Raw genomic sequence first — 24,652 nt, 5'->3', positions numbered from 1 at the left:
AAATGTGGTTGTAATTTCCCTTTAATTCTATAATTTTAGACCTGGTTACATGGAAATGTGATCCACGCAGTTTGACTCTCTTCCATTGCATTCATTCCAAATTCTTGAATGTTTCATGCTTCAAGTGCAGCACTATTAGTCAGCAAGAATTTGTTTGTTTTACCCAACTTGGAGCTCTGGGTGGGTGGAGTTTACAGAAAATACAGATAAAGTCAGACAAAAAAAAGTTTGGAAGCCACAGAAAATGCAAACTGAAGCAACTCACTGTATAAAAAAAAATCCAGTGAGTAATCTGTCTTGTAGGTCATTTACTTTATAGTGCATGTCAAACTCCACCCACCTGGGCCACAAAATAGGTCAAAACTAACTAAATTCAAATGCTGTCTGACTCAGCACTCGGAGTACAGTAGGATGACATATTATAAAAATGCCTTCAAGTTAGAATGTGTTTAAACATCCAACATAAAACAGTTTTGTCCTGACTTTTAAGGACTAGTTGGTATGGAACATTTTAATGTAAAATTTAATAAAAAAATAAATCAATATTAATTGCAAGTTTTCTTCAGTGTGCACAGTTCATCAGAAGAGAAAACAAATCTGCCTGCATGTAATCAAACAAATAAAATGTATTACCCTCCTCTTACGCAGCACAAAACTTGGCTCACAAGTTACCAGGCCGTCTATAATTATCCTTTTTTTAATATAGACCAATTTATATCCGATCCCCGGCTGTATTTAGGTGCTGAGAGATTATTTTTGTAAATCTATTTTTGGCTTGTCTGTTGCCAGTTACTTGCTGTAGTTTGGTCTGGCTTTGCGAGACTAGTTGCCAGTGCACGGATGTCAAGTACCCTTTCCCACCAGGAGATGGCGCTGCTGTAACTGTGCTACTGATTAAACCACAGTCTCGACAGGTGCAGTACCAAAATAATTCAAATGGTGTCACACCGAGACAAGACTTTAAATTGTGCTGCACCAGTGTGTCATGTGTTTTCCCATTTAGCCTAGGAACATTGGTGTTCCTAGGCTAAATGGGAAAATATGTAGGGGGGGAAAACTAGTCCATATGCCCAGCAGCCCAGATTGAAATGTTTGTTGTCATTTTCCTAGTAGGAGGTGGACTTAAAATGCATACTCTTAAATACACAGTAGTGGATTTTCTTCCTTTTGCATAACATAACTCAACCTAGTGGTATCAGATGAATCACTCAGGTAAAGTTTACACATCAGGTCAGTGCTATTTACTTTACAACTTTATTTCATCCACAAAACCAATTATATTAATAAAACGTCCCATTTGGTCCCATATAAAGCTGGGAAAATGTAGTCCTGGGAACATTGGGATGGCCCCGTTTATAAAATGCAAAACATGTTCTGTTAATGTGGCAGATTTGATCAAATTATTGTTAAAGCACTACATCTATGATGTTTCTCTAATATATGATTGCTGTAGTTCTTGCATGTCTTACATTTAAAACGTTCTCAAGAGAAATAATCAACTTTAAAATATTATAAAAGTATGTTTGTATCAATAAAAGCTATACAATGTTTACTTAAATTATCCCAAGTGATTGAGATTCATGATCAGAAAGGTCAAAACAGGAGACGAGACAGCTCTGATGATTGACAGCTCTATTGACCAATCAGGTGCAGGTTGGTGTTCTCATCCTCCTATCACAGCTCTGGATGGGCGAGAATGGGATGTCTTCTGTAAAAAAATCCGTTACACACGACATAGACAAACCTACACAGTACTACAGCACCTACTCATCCAGATTTCTCCTCCTTAACTCGCTGTAGTTACACCATCTAAAACATCTTTTCCACGGGGGTTGAGATGTTACATTTTCGGTCCACGGTAGCGCTCAAGGAGTTATTTCAAACCCAGCTGAAGCGCCCGTTGACAGCAGGTAGAGTCGGTGTTAAAGCCTCACCACCATCAACACCACCTGCCGCGGCCGTTGCCTGTTTCAGCACCGGGAATGATGGCAGGTTCTCGGCTAGAGGTAGCGGTCTCGCCCGGCTAAACCTCTCCAGGAGGACCGGCGTGAGGGGCTTCTGCTCCAAGGGGGATGGACACAAAGAACCTGCAAAGGAGTCCAAGGACTCGGCAGCTGAGAAGTGAGTAGCGTTGACCCCTCTATTATCTACAGTACATTGACCCTGGTATGTGGGCAGATGTTAGCTAGTAGCTCCATTCCACGGTACGCCATACTTTATAGAAAAAAAGGGAAATTAATGGGAGCGACAGTCGTAATGGAAAACTGGGAAGTTGTTCCCTAAATAATAATTTGTGTTGAAATAAGTCTATATTTACATACCTAACCAATGCCGAATTCAAGTATGCATCCTACTATTATCTAAATATTATATTATTTTCTTACATTTTTGTTTTATCTTACATATTTAGAAACAAGTAATTTTGTATGGTTTTAAGTATTATATATTATGGCCCGAGATTTAATTTCAAGTTTCATATTTATTGAAATTAGTCTATATACTAAATATAAAATATATGCCGAATTTAAGTATGCCTCCAAAATATAACTATTTGATAAATTCCTTTAAATTGTGTTGAATGTTTTTTATTTAATACAAAGCCATGTTTTGAAATAGTACATCTTCAATACGTAGTTTGGCCTTAAGCGTCTACAGGCGCATCATGCAAAGGGTGCTAGCTGTTAAGTAGCTAGCTCAGATACTGTTCTGTTTGATTGATGAACTAGCCAGCAAGCTATTGGGCAGCTACATCAACAGTGTGGTTCAGGGTTAGCTAGAGAAAATATTGCAATAATTGAAATAAAGTTGTGGTAAAAAAAGGTTTACATAAATTAAACTTTGCAAATGAGAAATAAGAGATAATAAATAATATAGCTCAGCTGTGAATGAATATTATATAATTTATTATAATAATTCAGTATTATTCAAACTCCTTTTTATGTTATTGAGTGCATTTAAGAGATCAGTTTGTCAGAATATAGTTAAAAATACCAATAAAGATATCAAAATGATATCAAGGTGGCATCTTCAAGTTTGTTATTGTATCCAACATATAGTCCAAATATACCACAACATTTGAAGGTTAGTATTAATATTATAATACAAGCAAAACGTCACATTTAAGAAGTTGGAACCAAAGACAATTTTTCCTGAAAAGGTACTTTAGTAAACTTGATCTTAATGATTAAACAATGTCTTGGTTATTTATAAAATAACTTTGAAAACGCCATCAGACACTTACTCATTAATTATTTACAAGCCTGTTCCACCCACATATCCAATACTTATTCACTGACAGATTATTGATCATGTCATGGGCTTTGTTTGGTCTGTGGTTGCATTTGTATTTCAGCAGCATCATCCAATGTGAGTGTGCTTTAATCTTAATGAGATGTAAGGGCGGGGTTAGAGATTCACGAGAATGCTTGTTGTCAAAATACATTTTTGTAAAATAAATCAGTGAAAATCTCCTCGCGATGCGCTGTTTTACGGAGCCTAGGCCTTGTATTAACAAAGGATTTATCATGAGGAGATATTGACTGATTTTGACAAAAAGAGATTTTGACAAAAACATTCTCTTGAATTGCTGTCTCCACCTGGAACATGATACATGATCGTGTTCCAGGTGGATGAATAAAGTGATTTGAATTGATACTGTGCACATACTGTATGTAATAATGCGTTTGGTTTTTAACATGAGACCAGCTTTGAGTCTGTGACACCAGCCCTCAGAGAGTTTCCATGGTAATAAAATGCCTCATTGCCCCTGCAGACCGTCATTGTCCCATTTGTTTCCCTTCACGGACCATTTGTTAAAGCAGTCGGCCATGTTTAGGCACTTTACTCAGCTGACTGGTTTATCAGCAAAATTAGGCTAATTTCACTTTTTAAAGCTTGTTTTGTTAGATATCCACAGCACAGATGTGTGTTTGAGACATTTAGCTTCATGTTTAGGATGAAGCACAGTGAGTTAAAGTCAGCAATTCTGGAGAATGCTTGTTGTCAAAATTAGTGAATAAATCCATTGTAGTACACAACCTAGGCTCTGTAAACAAGCATTTTACTAGTTATCGTGGGCCCCTTTGTTAACCAGTTCACAGAATGTAGGCTGTTACAGGTCATTTTTGATCATCAGAAGACAAATTAGACTGTTTCACAAACATTTAAAAGTACTAACTATTAAGATTATTTTTAGATAATCAGAGAGAAAAATAGTGAGTAACTAATAAAGTATTGAGGCTAAAGTCAAACAGTAGGTTGCTGACAGTGACACACCTAGCTGACACAGAGAAGTCGGGCGGTCAAAAGTCATTAAAGTAAGCCCCCACAACATGAATACATGTGTTAATATTTGATCCCAGGGGCCCATACAGTGTCCCGAGGCAGTGCTTCGTTTAATAAGGGGTTAAAAAAATTTGTAATGCAGGGGGGAGATTATCCCGCCCACATTCACTTCACCACGGTTTCAGCACCAAAGCCTGAATGCTGGCGTGCTGCCCGGCCGCCAGGAGCAGACGTACAAGCACACACACACACACACACACACACACACACACACACACTTGCATAGATTGATTTGTGCCGCGCCGCCTCTCAACACATTCTCCAGCCTACTGATGCGTTTGACCAGTTTAACATGACACGTGTGCAACCAGTGCTATCAACCGGGGCAAATATACACAGAGCAGATACTGCAGACAGACACAGACAATGAGGACAGCGGCCTAAAGTGTTCCACTTTCTTTCTCTATTCATATTTTTGTCTTTTAAATATTGAAAATGGCCATCACAACTTCACACGGCTTTTTTATTTTTAATTCATAACAAAACTCAAATATTTTACAATTTTCAAAGACAGAAAAAAAGTCTGTCGGACCAGCATTGCATGTATGGCGAATGGCGATATGTGCTTTTTATTCCATCTATGAATATGTAGTGGGCTGTGAACATAGCACGGCCTGTGTGTTGAGTTAACTGACACGGAAAAAGAGTTAGGAAACAAATTGACTTCACGAGAGCTTAAAGGTGGATCAGTGATTCTTGTTGACAAAATCAATTTTGTCAAAATCAGTGAATATCTCCTCATGATCGATCTGCTAACTGTGCATACTGTGTGCACTAAAAATAGTGTTTATACACACCATAGGCTCTGTACATGGATATGTAGACAATTAAGGGGCCCACCGTAGCTAGCAACGTTCGCCTGTTTACAGAGCCTAGGCTGTGTATTAACACTGGATTTTTTCCAGTGCACAAACAGTACAGGTAGCGAAACGTGAGGAGATATTCACTGATTTTTAGAGGTGGCTGACACAAACCACTGCATTTTATGCTTATTTCAAATGATAAGAGTTAAAACAAAAAATACCTTTATTTTCTCTATGATTGAGTCGATTTGAATAACAGACTTTTAAAAGCAGAACACACACACATAGTGAAATTATGAGACTGTGTTAATGAGAGCAGCGGAGTTAGATTAATTTGCCCGGTCCAGATGTTCCGGTTCCACCTCTAACCCGCCGGTGAGGATTCTCCCAGAGGTGAAGCCTCTCTCAGGCCTCATTAACTAAACCCGAATGGGTCACGGTTATACAACTCACAACAACACAGTCTCATAGTTATGTTAATGATGACAAGAACCCTACCACGGAGTATTAGGGCCATGAACATTGAGGGCAGAAAAAAATGTATTTAGAGAATCATTTTGTAATATTATAAGAATATAGTCATAATTAAACTAGTTATCAGTTAAGAAAAAAATATGTTTATTTATATGACGTAAGTATTAAAAGTTAAGATTTATTTAATTTTTTGATTCATGTAAATTTTTTATTTTTGACATGAATTATCCATGTTTAATTAAGTGTTTTCCATTTATTCATCTAAGTTATTTTTTGTCTTAACAGCTGCTATGAATTATTCCATGTGTGTATTTAACAATCTGAATATTTTTGCACATTCACATCATGTATTGCATTATTGCAACAATCCATTGGAGTGCTCATACATACTGTTCTGTAAATTTAATTTCAACTGTTACTAATTCAGTATTCCCTTTTCACACTCTCTCCCTGTTGTTGATCTGCTTGCTTTGCATTTGTAAGTATGTTTAAATTTTTTTATTTTAGTTTAAGTGTGTTTTTCTTTAAATGTTTTCCAGTAGAAGTAGAAGGTTTTCTGCGGAAAGCCGACATTACCTTGAAATGACCTCACTACCTCCAAGAGGCTGCGCTTGATTTCCCCCCTCCCCTCTGCCTACCTACACACACACACACACATATACACATTACGGCTATTCTTCTAAGAAAACTCATTGACAAAATGTATTCCCTAGCCCCTTACCCTAACTCTAACCATCAAAACTAAATGCCTAACCCCAACTCTTACACTAACCCTAACATAAACCTAATTAATACCTGAACCTTAAAACCTAGTGTTAACCTTCAAACAGCCCTTTAAAGGTACAATTTGTTCTCACAAAACTACACACACACAAACACTCTGATGTGTATTCCTTCCTCAGCAGCAGGCATCAACCTTCATTATTGAGGCAATGCGGTGAATTCTGAGTTTGAAAAATATTTCTGCTGTGGTCTCCAAAGGTGCAAACACAGCTTTATACATGGTGGGCTGTTGCAGGGAGCTGCCTGCCAACTAAAGCTTTACCTCCAGACATCCAGTCGTAGCACTCAGACCCCATGATGCATTGCAGGACAGAGTGGATGCCTGGGCACGCAGAGCTTTGCACAAATCCAATTAATTTGGTTTTGAAGATATGAACGATAGCAGAGAAAGACTGATGCCTCCTGACGCGCTACTAACTTTCCTCCCAGAGAAACGACTTGGTGTGGAAGTGCTGCTCAGAAAACCAGCCAGGCCAAAGTTTATTCATCAGATTTTGATACAGCCTTTTTCCATTTTATGAATAAAAAAGGACTGACTTGAAGAATATGCTAAATTCCCAGTAACAGATTCCTCAAAGGGAGTTTCATTGTGGGTCAAAGGGTTTGGGATTGAATTATTGGTGTAAAGACCAATTTTTAAACACATCATCCCTGGCTGGTTTTCTAGCTACGTAGACAATAAACAGTTTACATTACAGGCCTTATGTCAGCACACTAACCTATGGAAAGCTATACAGTCTTTTCCTCAGGTTATAATACTGAACTAAGGTCCGTGTAACGTAAGGTTTTATTCCAGTTCTTACTCACAGCTTCTCCTTGCAGCCATAAAAAGCTTCTCTATCTCTCCCTCTGCTCCGTGTCTCCACTACAGCGGGCCTCACTCTCTCTAGAGTTATATTTCTAACTGTTCTGTCTGTTTGTATTTTATTTATCTTCCCTTTAGGAGAAGGAAAGCGGGCATCCTACCCAGTTTGGAGGACCTGCTCTTCTATACCATCGCAGAGGGACAGGAGAAAATCCCTGCGCACAAATTTACCACAGTGAGTCTCAGGAAAATACCGTTCAACAAAAACTAGTTTCTTTTACAAAATATAAAACCAGAATGGGGAGGTAGCAGCCGATAAGGTTAATAGGCACTTGAAAGATGGAGTCCGTGATTCGGGAGAACGCTTATTGTCAATATCAGTGAATATCTCCACACACCTAGGCTCTGTATACGGGCCTGTTGCTTGCTACGGTGAACCCCTTTGTTTACATACTAGTTTACAGAGCCTATGCTGTGTATTTACGCTAGATGTTTTTCTTCGCACACACAGTACGGACAGGCAGTGGATCATGAGGAGATATTCACAAAACGTCCCAAGTGTTCTCCGTAATCGTTCGTTATAACATTATTGTCTGAATTTACTGTAGGATTAATAGCCCGTAGACAAAGGAGAGGTATTTAACAGTTGGTTGAGCAGTGAATCAGCGTGTAGGTCCTCTGGTTGAGTTATAACTCCTCTTGTAAAGCCCTTCAGGAACACTGTTCACGGCTCGTAGCTTTATTGATTTGTCGTCAGTATGTTTTAATCATATTGTCACCACCTCCTCCCTCTCTCTCTCTCGCTCCACGATGACTTGCTGTTTGCACATGTTTTTAAAAGATAACTACTTTTTAAATAAAGAGATACGCACATACTCTAATTTTTTAATGTTCATGTAAAAATAAGGAATATGTGAATAAAGTATTTTTGTAAAATCTCAAAAATCTCCCTCTGTCTTTCTCTCTCTCTTTCTCTCAGGCACTTAAAAAGACAGGCCTTCGCACCGGTGACCCGCGGCTCAAAGAAACGATGGAGATGCTGAAGGTGACTTTGAAGACAACCTCGGATGGAACGCTGGACCGACAACTCTTCAAAAAGTAGGTTTTAGTTTTTGTAACCAAGGAGATTTTTGAATAATGCTTTGAAATAAGCAGGATGATTTTATCTGCTCACATAGTGTTTAAAGTTGGAGTCAGTGATTCTGGAGAACGCTTGTTGTGAATATCTCCTCACACAGAATCTGCTATTGTACTGTCTGTCTACGAAAAAAATCCAGTGTTAATAACATAAGCTCTGTAAACGGGCATGTTGCTAGCTACAGTGGGCCCCCTTTGATTACACACCTGTTTACAGAGCATAGGCTGTGTATTAACACCAGCTTTTTTTCCAGCACACACACAGTACAGATAGATAGCAGATCGTGAGGAGGAGATATTCACGGATTTTGACGAAAAGTGATTTTGATTCAGCATTGTCCAGAATCGCAGGTTCGCAAGGTGCAGTGTGTAATATGACATCATCAAGAAAGTTCTACAAAGTTCTAGAATGCAACGCTCCCTGGGTAACCCCAACCCTTTTGAATAATAACAGAAGCTACAGTGGCCTTCAAGGACAAGAACAATTCTAAATTTTAAACAATGCACCTGATGACATTCCTACTATGACACTTTCAAGATGGCGGCACTAGGCCTTGGTCCAAAATATGCAGAAATATGGACATATGTGAGACCCTTTCTAAGGAAAAAAAAATTATAAAAAAAAAAAAATCAGCTATTATGCACTCAATTAAATGTACTTATGGATATTATAATTACTTTCTACAAAATCTGCTAGGAAATAAAACCCAAAATTCTACACACTGCAGGTTTAAGTAGGCCTTCTATGCTCCTTTCCATTCCACCTTTTATTTTCTGTATTAATCTTTCATCAGAGTCTATTCTCAGAATGTTAAATGCTGGCCAGAGTCCTATGCACCAGCAGAAAAGTCACTACATGGTATTAATTATTAACATCTTGTGGAGGTTTTTCATTTAGCGTTGCACTTTTCTTACACTGTGGGAAACATGGACAGTACAAACTAAATATATTTGTCTATAAGGCAAGTGTATTTACATAGCACAATTCAGACACAGGGTAATGTTGAAGTGTTTTACAGGGTCATCCCTAATACATTAAGTAAATAATACATAAGAAAACATTGTTAAGAAGTTAAAGAAATTGCATTTAAAAGACATTAAAACAGCAAACATAAAGTTACAGGTTAGAAGGCAAACAGAACATTTTTCAGCTTTAATTTTAAAGAGCTGAGAGTTGCAGCAGAAAATGGCAACAAAGATGGCTGCTGTGGTATAAGATAACATTACCCCCCCTGAGGACGACAGCTTGTGTAGTGTCGGCGCGGTAACAGTCCATATGACACATCACATCCGCTCACTCCCCGGGCTTATTTATAGGGTGTGTGTGTGTGTGTGTGTGTGTGTGTGTGTGTGTGTGTGTGTGTGTGTGTGTGTGTGTGTGTGTGTGTGGGGGGGGGGTATCCCATGCCACGGGGATTAGACAGGGTTTCATGCAGTGCAATATTAGCTGAGCTACAAAGCTGTGTGTGTGTGTGTGTTAGAGCCACTGCTTCTACCTCACTCACTGGTTATGCAGAGTCATGTGTTTACTCTTTGTGCTCCGTAATCATTCGGATAACAAGGATCAGGTCAAAATCTGGAACCCTGACAACAACCATAAAATTCAACTTCTGAAGCACTTACATCAACTAAATTTCCATAATGGTATCTTAGATATTCTGGAGCTTATTACAAAAGCATTTGTCCAAATGTTATTAATTGTCTGATTTATGATACATTTTCTTCTTAAAAACATGCTGAAAATGACAAGATATGCAATTTAAAACATAGTAAGATATTGCTAAATTTGCATATTTATTCAAACATTTCTGAAATAAATTTTACACAAAAAATAAAAATTGTAATGTCAGCTATCAACTGGCAACATTTCAAGATGAAATCTACAAGTTAAAAATGTTCCTTAATGTGTCTCTTCTAGAGATGTGATTTGTGCGTCCAGTAGCAGATGTTACTGTGTCAGCTGGTGTGAGGAGAATTAGAGCAGTTCGCTTGGCAGGATGTGTGACAGATCAGCGTCTGCAGACAGTGTGTAACTAGTTTGATGCAAAAGGCTTAACTCTAAGCTCTGTCGGGCATTTAGCCATTTTAACAATGAGACGGAATAACTTGCGTGTAATATTTGGGGTTGAGTTTGGATTCAAATAAGGCTGCACGTGTGAATTTTTAATGGTTAGATTTTTTGTCCGAATTTGTACCAAACAAATATGTTTTCCTAAGTCTGTAGAACATGTATGTAGGCAGGACTCTAATATTTAATACACACGTTTAGCCTTTACATTTTTTTTGCAGTAGGTCATATTGCGATTACATTAATGTTCTATCCTAGGTTCAACCCGCGAAATAACATGTTATGCTACGTTGCCTATAGCACCATCTTCAGACTAGTGTAGTTTATCCACTCAAACCACTTGGTGGAAACGCACCTAATTCACTTTTCTATTTCTTTTTTTTATGAACATTCAAAAGATTAATTTCATATTAAGATGTTAACATGGTTATAGTTGTATTCTAACTGGAGGCCTACACTGTATTGTGTCTTAGATGTGTCCAGAGCAACATTGTGCTGCTCACCCAGGCTTTCAGGAAGAAGTTTGTGGTGCCAGAATTCCAGTCCTTCAGCTCACACATGAATGAGCTGTATGAAAACGCCAAGAGCATGTCTGGAGGGCAGGTCAGTGATAACGCTTGTATATACAGAGACCATGGAGCACTAAGAAAACAAACCTCTCTAAAAAAGAAATAGTTCAACATGTTTTGCTCATCCAGGTTATCTTAACTCAAACACTAGTAGTCAAGGGGAGCCAGTCAAAAGATAAACTTAACAACATCACTAAACGCTCCTGTTTGCTTGAAGGGACCTGTTTATTTAGCACATTATGTTGCCCTTTACATTTGATGTCATTTTAGAATCAAATACATACTGGAAAACAAACAGGAAGTGCCTCTGACAGTCACGTATTTATTTGTTATTTCCTTTAACATAATGTTTTTATCTTTGTGTGTGTGTCGTGGTGCAGGTGGCCGACTACATTCCCCAACTGTCCCGCTTCAGCCCAGACCTGTGGGCCGTCGCCATCTGCACCGTCGATGGACAGAGGTAATCATCTCTTCAGTGTTTTGACATCAGTGTTTCCACAAAAAAAAAAGATTTGTGCCAGTCTAGTGATCAGGGGCCTCATTTATAACGGTGTGCGTAGAAACCATCCTAAAACATTGCGTCCGCAGAAAGCCAAAAATGTGCTGCGCAAAAAAAAATTCAGATTTATAAAACTGTGCGGCGCACAGTTTCACGCAATCTTCCCTTTATAAATGCCCACCTGCGGTGAATTGTGCGCAGACGATCTCCACCCCGTGTCCTCCCACTTCACCTCCCAGTTTCATCCCACAATCTACCATACATGGCGAATGCTAAATAGTTCCTGAATATGATGACGCACTTAATAAGCACGGAATTTTGACTGACATGAGGAAAAAAGGGAGGCAACGCGGCCGCAAAGAAAGCGACTGTGAAGGAAGAAAGCCTGTGACGTCGTGCATGTGCTGCAGAAACTGGCACACACACATACACACCCGCGCGCTTATCACATATCATGATTGGCACAGTCGTTGTAGTCTTTGTAAAGCAGTTTCGCCCAACTTTGTACTGTATGAAATATCACGTATTAGCGTAGGCCTACCTGTAGTCCTATATGTAGGCCTATATAAAATATGGTGTGACAAGTGAAATAATGCCTATAGTCAATTCGAGAGAATTGTTTATCTCCCGTGAGATCCACACATTTCCAACAACGTCAGATTATAGTTATATCTTCCAGGGTGAATTCTTATGGGAAAGAGATGTGTGTAATGATTTGCTAAATTCATAACATGATTTTATCTAACGAAATTACAGTTTTAATTAATATCTGTTGGGCTTAACTTTGTACAAAACTACTTTTTACACACCTCTTAAAATTTGCTCTCCCGCTGTGCACTCACGGAAACACCTCCCGACGTATAGGATATTATTAAGTAGCGCTATAAGATTCAACTTATAAAATATAACCAAAGCATGTAGACCTAGGCTACTTGATAAGTAATTCAACCTACATCACAACTGCATGCCATAGACTACAGTAGCCATACATTCACAACTATAGGTAAGCTTATATATTTTATTGACTAAATATATTGGGTGCCAAGCATAATTTGTCTGTGTTTTTCTGATGACTGAGCTTTATTTCGTGGTGTTGCCATTCAGTGTCGCTGATTCCCCGAGTCAGGAAAACCTTGCGGTAGCTCTACGCATGGTCGAAGGTTGGCGTAGGAATATGCACACTTCTCCGCAAATAATGTCTTTATAAATACCAACGTTTGCCACCGCACATTTTCCCGCAAATTTCTTCCCGTCTACGCAAGGTTTTTGTGCGCCGCAAGCTTTATAAATGAGGCCCCTGGAAGATTTAATTTCACTGGGCAAACTGGAAAAATTCTGGTAAAATTGTGTCTGTGTTTATTGCACTTAAAAAATTATTGGCAGGGTATATAATTTAAGTTACAAAAAATTGAAAAATAAATGTAGTCTACTGCATTCATTCAGAGCGAGAGTGTGCCATGTCATTTAAAAGAACAGTTGTTTTGCTTCATCGCAAAGGCTACAGTCTGCATACATTTTTTTTTATAATCAATATAGATATGAAAATCTTTGTAGGATATTTTAACACAATTCAACAACACCTTTTGACTTACCTTTCAAAGCCATATCTTTCTGTTAGTAACATAAGTGAATAGGCAAGGCAAGTTATATATCTATAGCACAATTCAGACACATAGCAATTCAAAGTGCTTTACGGTGGCATCCAATACATCAAGATTAGACATTAGAAATTGCATTTAAGAGATAATAAAAATAAAGAACAAATAAAGGCAAATAGCCATAAACAGTTTATTTCTCATGCACTGATCGCATTTAAAAGCTTCTCTCTGTCTGGTTCTCAGACACACTGCGGGCGACACCAAGGTCCCTTTCTGTCTGCAGTCGTGTGTGAAGCCGCTGAAATACGCCATCGCCGTTCACGACCACGGAACAGAGTACGTGCATCGCTTCATCGGCAAAGAGCCCAGCGGACTGAGGTTCAACAAGCTGTTTCTCAATGAGGAGGGTGAGGAAAACACACACATTCACTCACTCACTCACTCACTCAGTCTCTCTCTCACACACACTCTCACTCACACAAACACACTCTCACTCACACATTCTGTTTGTATCGTGACTGGAAGAGGATCCATCCATTAAAGTCCGGTTGCCATGGAACTATAATATATTTTTAATGAGAGGTTGTATCACCATAGCAGAATCAGACAGTGTAGTAGAGACTTGATGACAAGCTGCTTTCATGTAATCAAACATTATACCGTTTACAGCGGCCAAACCTAACTGTATATTAACTACATTTCTTTGGTTTAATTTTCTCAGGAATAAAATGCCAAAGAGACATTTATGATGTTTATATAATTGTGTAGAAGAGGTTTGATCCAATCTAACTGTCACTGTGCTCACAAAATGTATAACTCTTTTTTTATATGGAATAAATGCATATTAGCGCCATTTTTAAAGTTTAGTTTTTTTGTATTGTTGAATAATGTGCTTTACTATAGTGAGATATTATAGAGATAAAGAAATAGTGCTGTGGACAGTTTTGCGATTGCAGACTCAATGCAGTCTCACGTCATCCCTAACAATGTCGTGATACAGAAAACTAAGATACACTACACATGTTAACATTCGAGTTTCTACATGTGAAAATGATGTGTGGTCCTATGTGGAAGCCGTCTGCAGATTTGACTTCAGTTTCTGTAAAAAAGAAAATTGTTTGTTTTTGAATGGAAACGTCCAGGTTTCCACTCTTTGTTGTTATCTAACAGCAGCTGTTTATTTTATATTATATATTTTTTTAGCATTGTCATGATTGGTTGCATAAGAAGATTAAAAGCACGGAAGGGAAATGTTGCATCACTGCACACCATGTGTTTAAGTTTGTGTGAATGTGTGTTAGGATATTGTGTAGTGACCTGCCTCGTTATGCTGATGTTCACTCCGATTATTCCATAAAATTAAAAATGTTGGGGCCATCAGAAAAAAAGTTTTTCTTGCCATTAAAAAGCGTACCTAGACAAATGAATATCCATTCAATTGTACGCTAAATGTTGGATTTTTCACAGTTTTAGTTTGCCACCAGACATTCGTTTATTTTTGCACTTTCTCTTTAAGCGTAGTTCGGCCATTCATTACTACACCAACTTGCGCTGGTGCAGTGCAGCATATCACTCCACCAATCAGTTTTTCCGATTGCTACTTTTGGCGTTGCAATACATGGCCAAACTACGCTAGAAAATAAGTGCAAAAATACATATGCTGCTGCCAGCCATCTCAATGAGGTAACAGACTTACTATATGCACAAGTACCTCATACAACCACACTTCAATTATACTGAACTATCCCTTTAACACTTTTTTATAACTATCATGTTGCTTAAACATCCATGTTAAAACCTGTATTTTGTCTCCTGCAGATAAACCACACAACCCCATGGTCAACGCTGGCGCCATCGTCTGTACCTCCCTCATTAAGGTAGGGTTTACACATTTGATCGTGTATATTTAGGACATTTATTTAAGAAACCCATCAGCTCAAATACAGAAGAATAAATTGGGTCTATGTGACTGTTTAAAAGCTCAATTCTAAATGTGTAACTGCATCGAGAATGTCCCAAGAAAGTTGTGTCCAAAGAGAGATAGAGAGTGCTTGAAATTTAATTATAATAGTTTCCGGCAGATTACTGTATTCAGACCGCACTATATATAGGGGGGGGGATTAAGGTTCTGAATAATCATGCTGAAAGGGGATTTAGTTGAAACGGCATTAGTAATCTTTCCTGCAAATACGCACACACACACACGCATACAGAGTGGGCAGAGGTTGTCAGGTCAGCTCACAGAATCTCCCAGGTGAATATTTCATTTAACTTTTTAATGTAGACAGGGAGCTGGTAGACTAAGGCACCACCTGCTGAAAAATATAATCTTTGAAAATTCTCGATATTATCCACCCACAAAGGAACACGTCGTACCGTCCTTTAACATTTCAAATACGCCTCTAAACAAACCAACACGAAGACGCCCACACCGCACAATAAAAAAACTTTTTTCTTGTAATCGTATTCTGATGAACCTTTTGAGACTTTATACAACACATGGTAACACAGACATAATACAGCAGTGAAATAAACCCGTTTCATGAAAAGTACGTTATATATTTATTTTATACAGTTATACATGACACTAGCTGTGCAGATATGAATGAGGAGTTGATTCATCCGCTGTTTTGTTGTGGGAATGATGTGCAAAAGGTTTTACATCAAAGAATCACTGAATCATTCTGTCCCTCCTCTTTGCACCCCAACCAATCACTGATTTTATTCCTTTAATTGAAGTTAAAGCTATAGTGCGTAACTTAAGTTGCCCCCATGAGGAATTCTGAGTAATAACAACAACACTGTCGGGGAATCCTACATGAGGTAAAGCCTTCAGTGATGGCTCATGGATTTTATACCTTCTGCTGTACGTCCAGGATTTTTCTTAGCAGTAAAATCAACAACTGAAATATTTCTTTGGCGCTTCTTGGGATTTTTCTGAGCTCCTGCACCAGTGTCGGGGGGACGACACCAGTTTGTAAACGCTGCCATACTGAGAAGTACAGAGAGAGTTTTGTGTAGCTGATAGGCTTCATCAACTTTGTATTGACTAATTTGGTAATGGCTTGAATGTAACCAACATTAATTCATATGAGAAAGTTACGCACTATAGCTTAAATCTATCGTATTCATTGATCAGAATAATCAAAGCAGTTTCTATCAGGGAGTCTGTGCATGCATCGCCCTCTCTCTGAATCAACACTTAAAATACACTCATTTGTAATGTATCTTTTCAAGGCTCGTTTTGTGGTTTTCTGTGTTGTTGCATATTTTACAGCATTAGGATCTTTGGGAAATTATGAGCACTGCAACAGGTCAATGACGTTGGTAATTTTTCCTTTTTAATTATTTTTCTCCCCTCTCTTTTGCCTGGATTTGTGACAAGCTTTTAGCCTCCACATGATGGCTGTTTATGAATGTTTTAAAATGTTGCTTTTATACTTTCCACCTGCATTCTCTCTCTGTTTATACGTCTGGGTTATAAACAGTACAGCTATGGCTCAACTCAAATACTGGTTTTATATCATTCTCCATTTTTCTGTAGAGAAGGGTCTTTTTATGTTTTTGATGTTTTTAATTTGATTAAAAAATCCTTGGATTCTATTTTATTTGTGTTTATCAGATGCATCTAACGCCAGGAAAATCAGTTTTGTAGTTGATAAAATTATTGTACATGTATTTTAAAGATAGATAGATATATAGTGTAGATAGATAGATAGATATATTTTTGTTAAAATGTCTCTGCCTCATTAAATTCCAGCTTTTAAACTCCCAGTTTACGATGCAGACTTTCTGTTATAAATCCAAATTCCCTGACCCTGATGAGATCACAATGACATCATCAGACTTCACAAAGCTCTCAGTGTGAATGCACCTTAAAGTAAATCACTTCTGTCAGACACTTCTTACTTTCTCTGTAGTTAGTTTACTCTGATCAGACAAGTTTAGTTCATAATTTTCTTTCAAACTATTTCCTGATCGATTTTTTTTTTTACAAAACCAGAACCTCTGAGTGTATTAACTGTTCTCTCTCACCTTCTCCATCTCCAGTTACTCTCCCACATCCTAATCTTAATTCATTGATTGGTTTGACTTGTCACATAACCGAAAACCCTCAAATTAGTAGTGATTGTAAACTTACTCGTAGTGTACTTTCATAGATAGAGAAATGGATCACATGTTGTAGTGCTAATGTCATGACATGGGTCAGTTTGATGTATTTAAAATGGTTAAATTCTAATTTAACGCAGTGATTTTTCTGTTTGTCTTTCAGCAAGGGGCAAGCAACGCTGAGAAATTTGATTATGTGAGTTTTTTATTTTTTTCAATTTGTGTTTGAAGATGTGCAATTTCTCCCATTATTTCTTCAGTCCATTGATGTTTTGGCCAGAAAAAGTGCATTTTGACATGTTAAAAAGTCCAAAACTTTTTGTTAAAGTTGCAATAATCAATATGATTGCTAAAAAGGCCTTGAAGGTACTCAAATAAGGTTAGCGAAATTGGAAAAGTTTTGAAAATTAATTGGTTAAAATGTGTGAGAACCCTGATCAGTTATTGCGGGCTTCCTTTTCCTTTTCCTAGATTTTCTGCTATTTTAAATATCGCTTGTGTTTTGAATTGATCCTTTTTGATTTGCTTTATTAGTGAATCCTCTTTGCTCTGCAGGTTATGAACTTCATGAACAAACTGGCAGGAAACGAATATGTTGGATTCAGCAACGCCACGTAAGTAAGACAACACGTCACCACGGAAACACAAAGGAACGCTGAACCTTTTTATTCATTCATATGCAAAAAGTGATTTATTGTATTTTATTAATCATCTTTATTGTCCCCAAGGCGGCAGTTTAGTTTGTATTTAGTAGTAGAAAAACAGAACACAATACATCATGCCATTAATAAGTATAAATACAAAAATAAAAAAAGCAGGTCATGGTCATACAATTAGATGGGCTATAAAGCACAATGAGTCCATGCTTGACATTTATATGAGATGAGTTTTCCCTTTCTGCTTGTCACAGGTTCCAGTCCGAGCGAGAGTCTGGAGACAGGAACTTTGCCATCGGCTACTATCTGAAGGAGAAGAAGGTCGGGGAACTATTCATTCATTCTACAAGTTACTGTGCATCCTTTAAACAGAGGATGGTTGCCACAGATACAGTTAATAGACAGTTTGACAGTGTTGTTGTTGTTGTTTCAGTGTTTTCCAGAGGGGACGGACATGACCTCCATCCTAGACTTCTATTTCCAGGTAAATAAAGCTAAATGAAATTTACCTCTTTAATTTGAGACCCATTTGATTGTGACAAACTTGACTGTTTCAAAGGTAAAACATTTCTTAGATTTCAGTTTCAAAAAGTAAAATATAAAATGAAATGTTTAGTTCTGTGTTTAAACCTGCAGTGTGTAGAATTTTGGGTTTTATTTCCTAGCAGATTTTGTAGAAAGTAATTATAATATCCATAAGTACATTTAATTTAGTGCATAATAGCTGACATTTTTTTTTAATTATTATTTTTTCCCTTAGAAAGGGTCTCATATATGTCCATATTTCTGCATATCTTGGACCAAGGCCTAGTGCCGCCATCTTGAAAGTGTCATAGTAGGAATGTCATCAGGTGCATTGTTTAAAATTTAGAATTGTTCTTGTCCTTGAAGGCCACTGTAGCTTCTGTTATTATTCTAAAGGGATGGGGTTACCCAGGGAGTGTTGCATTCTAGAACTTTGTAGAACTTTCTTGATGATGTCATATTACACACTGCACCTTTTTAAAGTAGCGTCATAATTCAAAATGTAATATTCAAAATTGTTATTGTTTAATTTCACAACAATTACAGCAGTATTCGTTGGCAATGAAATTCCTGAGTCTCAGGATCCATTCAAAGAAGAAACATTTATAAGAAAACAAGCCATGTGAGACCTAAATAAACAAAACAAATAGTGCAAAGACATAACAATTTAATGGTTCAAATTAGGTATGCCATATCATTATAAAGCATAATATACAATTTGATGAGATCTAAATGAAATACAATAGGAATAGGATGATGTAGATGGAATAGTAAACTGTACATGGGATATACTAATGTAAATAAATCAACCTTTTGTCTCCGTTCCTCACCAGTTGTGTTCCATCGAGGTGACCTGTGAGAGCGCTAGTGTCATGGCGGCGACGCTGGCCAACGGAGGCTTCTGTCCAATCACAGGCGAGCGTGTGCTGAGCCCCGAGGCCGTGAGGAACACACTCAGTCTCATGCACTCCTGTGGCATGTACGACTTCTCCGGACAGTTCGCCTTCCATGTCAGTATCTCCTACATCAAGCCTTTATCTCTGCTCCTCTTAAAGGTGCAGTGTGTAGAATTTATGGGCATTTTTCCAGAACAGACTTTGTCGAAATGAAATATAATATTCACAAGTATGTTTTAATAAGTGCATAATCTCTTGAAAATAAATGTAAATACATTTATTTTCAAGACCAACTTAACGGCCTTACACATTTTTATATATAGTAGGCATCCTAGGGAAATGCACCTGTTGGAAGACCAAGAAGAAGATGTACTATAGAATAAATAACTAAATACATCTTCACCTCATCACTTGATATTGTGGAAAGACTTTCCCCACTAGAAGCCACTTAATATTCCAATATTACACAGTGCACCTTTCAGTTCTTCTTCTGTGTTTTTCATCACAACACGTTGTCTGTTGTCAGGTGGGTCTTCCGGCTAAGTCAGGTGTTGCTGGCGGGATCCTGCTGGTCGTTCCTAACGTGATGGGCATCATGTGTTGGTCTCCACCACTCGACAAGCTCGGAAACAGCGTCAGAGGAATCCAGTTCTGCACGGTAAAGATATTTATTCAGTGTTTTAACCTTTATTTGACAGTTTGAAGCAGATGACAGAGTTGAAATGAGGAGAGAGAGGGGGATGAAATGCAGTAAAGGTCCAAGGGTCGGATTCGAACCCGTGACCACTGCAACAAGGACTGAGCCAATATGGTTAGCACTCTACCCACAAGCAACCAGAGCACCTGAAATCATTTTGATCCTAAACCTTTATGGCCAATAGTGGCTGGTAAACTTAAACACATTTCTTTGTTATTATAATAATACATAACGTTTGTTATGTATTATCAGCTTGGATTTTCAATGTTCAAAGCATTAGAAAGTCTAGTTTAACCCATCTGACGCAGGTTTTAATTCTCTTCTTTCAGGACCTGGTCTCGCTCTGCAACTTTCACAACTACGACAACTTGAGACACTTTGCCAAAAAACTGGATCCTCGCCGGGAGGGAGGCGACCAGAGAGTGAGTCCTCCACAATCTCACTCCTTTTGCTCCAGTGTATTTTTAGTCAAACGCGTCATTCAGTGATATTCAAAAAATTTCTCCACTGCTGCGTCACATCCTCTCTGCTCTGGATGCTGTGTGACCTTGTGTAGCATATGAATCAACAGTGCCATCTGGTGGACAATAACTGAATCACCATATGTCGAATATTCACACATCGACTAAATAATTTTTATTAGCTCATTCCTAAAATTGTGTGAGGTACTCGACTGTTGACAAAGTTTGTGATTTGCAGTAGTTTATGGCTAATTTTTATTATTGATTATTTTGTTTGGCTAGAAAATGTGAGTGGAAATTTATGGCTTTAAATTTTCTCTTATTTTTACCTAAATGTTGTGGTTGTTTTTTCAGGTGAAGTCTGTGATCAATCTGCTGTTTGCTGCTTACACTGGAGATGTCTCCGCTCTAAGGAGGTAACACCACTCTTTACTTACTTCAGAGGGGTCTAATGTTCAGATTTAAAATCATCAATCATCAATATTCTGTGCTCTTTGTGTGTGTGGAACGTTTTACTTTAACCACTACACCACGAGCGCCCCCACAATGCCTTATTTTAAGCATGATTATTACATTGTCCAGGTTTGCGTTGTCGTCTATGGACATGGAGCAGAGAGACTATGACTCCAGGACGGCGCTGCATGTAGCCGCAGCTGAAGGTAAAACACTGATCCACAATGTAATGATTAGTCATTTAGATCGGTGTGTCTAGTTTGTAAAGCTGATCTGTGTGTGTGTGTGTGTGTGTGTGTGTGTGTGTGTGTGTGTGTGTGTGTGTTTCAGGACACGGTGAGGTGGTGCGCTTCCTGCTGGAGGGCTGTAAAGTCAACCCAGTTCCCAAAGACAGGTTAGAATGACACTTAACATTCTGCATCTAGTAATGTAATAAATATAACGCTTCACATTATCTCAACATTAGGATTTTAGGACCAAACATCCCTACTCCTTAAGCACTAACATCAACTCAACTTTCCATAATCATTCATAGCACTATTCTGAAGCTTATTATAGAAGGATTTGTTCATATGTTGTTAATTGTCTGATTTATGATACATTTTCTGGGTGTGAGATGAAGCAGAATTAGGGGATATTTTTTAAATCTGATTTCAACTCCAGTCATATGAAAGTCTCCTGACGTAGCATTACTTTGCTCTGACTGCAGATGGGGAAACACACCGATGGATGAGGCGGTTCACTTTGGTCACCATGACGTTGTGACCATTCTACAGGATTACAACACTAAGTACAGCCCCCCAGAGGTAGCACCAGACAAGCAGAGTGCTGAGACCAACCTGGACGGTATGCTCTGAAGAACTAGTCCATCTGCAACAGAGAAAAAACCTCTTAAATCACAACAGAAACTCCCTTTAACACATGTAGAAAACGGTTAAGAAAATAAAACTGTTCAGTGGAAACAAACCTCCTCTAGAATAGGGCTGCATGATTTAGAAAAATATCTAATTGTGATATGAAGTATTTATTTATTTATTTAACCTTAATTTATACTCGAGAGGGGTGACCCTGGACCAAACAAATCCACTTTCTTAGATCTGTATAATGTGGTGTGTTGGCAGGTGATACTGTATCTGCAGTATGCCAATATTTTATTTTAAATGGTATTTTGACACACATTTAACCCAATATTGTACCTTCCTGCGATTTGAAAATTGCAGTAGGTCATATATTGCGATTTCGATAAAATGTTTATGAATTGTGCAGCCCTACTCTAGAAACAACTTATCCCGCCAGTGTAAAAGCTCCTCATCACGTTATTAGATGTTGTCGGTTTCTGTAATATATTACTGTATGTATGTACTTTGGAAAATATTTTTATGTCATCAGCTTTGTGGGAAGCAACCAGCCGCCAGTTGAATGCTGGGTAAATTTGGCTGCAGCTGGTAAGTCGATGGACCTTTCTTTTATTTACTTCTTAAATCGTTATTTTTATTCTGAAAATCTTGAAACAGGAATTGTGATTTGGAAACAGTTTAAAACTTTCCTCACTGGAATGTATCCGGACACTTTGGTGTGTTTGTATGTGTCATATTTATGTATCTGTTTAAGATAAAATGGATGTTCATGTAGTGTGTGCGTGTTTGTGTGAGTGTGTGTGTGTGCGTGCGAGTGTGTGCGTGTGTGTGCGTGAGACGAGGATCAGTTGGTGTAAATACTGGTGTGTGTATAGTTGTAGTTCTGTAGTGAAACTAAAACAAATATGAAACTGTCAATAAGATGTGACATTTATGTTTAAACTTTGGTTTATTTAAACTGTTTAATATTTTGCCTTTACAGGTTAACTATGAATTATAAGAATATTTTGTGTACCCCCAAAACTGGAATTACATTTTAATTTTATTTATTTTTTGACATAAGAAGTGCAAGTTGTTCGTTGAAAAGGTTTCTAGATATCAGTGCTGACGGCAGCTCTGATTATTGTAAAGTTACAACAACACGAGGAGTTTATTTTATACTTTTACTGTTTCTTAAATGTCACTTAACAACGTTTGAATGGAATCACACTCAACAACAACAAAAAATCACCACAAATCGGCCGTTACATTGTTCAGTTGTTTCGTTTCAAAAGTGGTTGAAATGATTTAAAGCTCTGTGATTGGTTGTTTGTTACTGCAAAGCATTCTGGGACTTGTAGTTGGCTCCTACGTATTTACTTTTTTTTTTCTTTATACAGTAACTTCTTTGAGCTTTTGCCACTTTAAAAAGCTCAATTATTTTTCTTTGTTGAGTGCACCGGTTCTTATTGTCTTATGATTTAACACTACTGTTCATTGTCATTGTCATCATCGAAAGACTTGATCCTATTTTCTGAAAATCAACGACTTCTATTGCAGAAAATGTGTCTGTTCTGTAATTTATCACACACTCTGATGGCTAGTATGTAAAACACATTTTGAAAAGCTGCACATATGTTTAGTTTTTCCAGAAGTTTTGTGCGTTTGTGAAGTTTGGATGTCAGTTCAATCAACATGTCTGCGATATTAACAATCCACTGTCCACATTTAGTGCAGTGGGAGACATTTCTACTCACCGGGTTGAGATTAGTTCATTTACTTTGACAGAAATTGTTATTTAAAAGTCTTGTAAGTAAAATATAAAAAAAGCACAAAACCCTACGCACTAAAACCTGCAATATTTCAAGAAATAATTAGCAATAGAGATGTAAGGATTGTAAGGTGAAATCAGCAATACACCATTTAAAAAAAATACAATTACTATTAATTTGAAATTAGATCCCGACCCGTGGTAGATATGAAGTGATCTCTGTTTGAATGTAACGTGTTTGGTGACGTTCTGTCCATTCTTCATATGTGAATGTCGCAGATATTTATTCACAGATCAAACGTTTAATAAAAGTTATAAAAATCAATCGGGCGGCTGTGTTTTTTTTGTTTCTTTTGTTGGATTAAGTTTGTTAATGTTGCACAAATGTTTAAGATATTAAAAACATGGTCACTCTCACCTGAATTGTCTTGTGTTATGTTTCTTCTTTCCCGATTATATGTATTATTTTCACTATTATAACATTTTAAGAATACGGTTTATTAAAGGTGCAACGAGGAACCTTCAATTTCTGTTTATTCTTGCACCCCCTTACTACGCCAACTGTAGTCCCTGGGTGAGCGTACCCACGACAAAGGCATTAATTAAACTTTATGAAAAATTATGAAGGAAAAATAAATCAATATATTTATATTTAAATTTTTCGTATATTTGCCGGGTGTTTAAGAACTATTTATTATCTATTTTCAGTAAGGGGAACGTATCAAGACCATAGATAGTATATAAAAAGGTCAGGAAAATAAATCTCTTTATAATTACGCCTCAATACTGCCATCCCGTGGCCACAATGAGGTACTGCAGCTAAAGGTAAAAAGCAAAAGGGACCTTAAATCGGTGTAGTATTGAAGGTACGGACGGTGTCGCCCCCTGGTGACCACAATGAAGTACAACACCTAACGGCACTGGACGCTAGGCGTAATTACATACAAGCACCATTTATTCGCGTTTTTAAAATGTATTCACCGTTTCAAAGTATCAATGTAGTTAATACATGTGAATTATAACGGACAAAACAACACCTTCATTTCAACAAAGCACACGTTAGAAACTTTATTTTAGAAGGAGGAAGGTAGGCTACATGTTGTTAGCTTCACTAGCTTAAGCTAACGTTTGCAGTTGGCTAATAATCAGGTTTAGTGGAGCAATAAC

General features: G+C 37.7%; 1 protein-coding gene across 1 annotated transcript; it reads left to right on the top strand.

Annotated features, from left to right (window-relative positions):
* Nucleotides 1-1,837: 1,837 nt before the first annotated feature.
* Nucleotides 1,838-21,735, top strand: glsa (glutaminase a; the record flags this gene model as incomplete). The annotated part of the gene is made up of 18 exons (XM_080052593.1): nt 1,838-2,121; nt 7,348-7,444; nt 8,189-8,307; nt 10,888-11,017; nt 11,364-11,443; nt 13,324-13,487; nt 14,899-14,957; nt 17,354-17,386; nt 17,746-17,804; nt 18,101-18,167; nt 18,280-18,330; nt 19,205-19,381; nt 19,794-19,925; nt 20,294-20,386; nt 20,780-20,841; nt 21,008-21,084; nt 21,209-21,272; nt 21,588-21,735. The coding sequence occupies 18 exons, from the start codon at nt 1,838-1,840 to the stop codon at nt 21,733-21,735; spliced, it is 1,896 nt and encodes a 631-aa protein (XP_079908719.1).
* Nucleotides 21,736-24,652: the final 2,917 nt, after the last annotated feature.

The sequence above is a fragment of the Ammodytes marinus genome, assembly GCF_949987685.1.
Source record: "Ammodytes marinus genome assembly, chromosome: 24".
Lineage (NCBI taxonomy): Eukaryota > Metazoa > Chordata > Actinopteri > Uranoscopiformes > Ammodytidae > Ammodytes > Ammodytes marinus.
The sequence above is the reverse complement of the archived record's forward strand: the minus strand, read 5'-3'. Positions and strand labels throughout refer to the sequence as shown.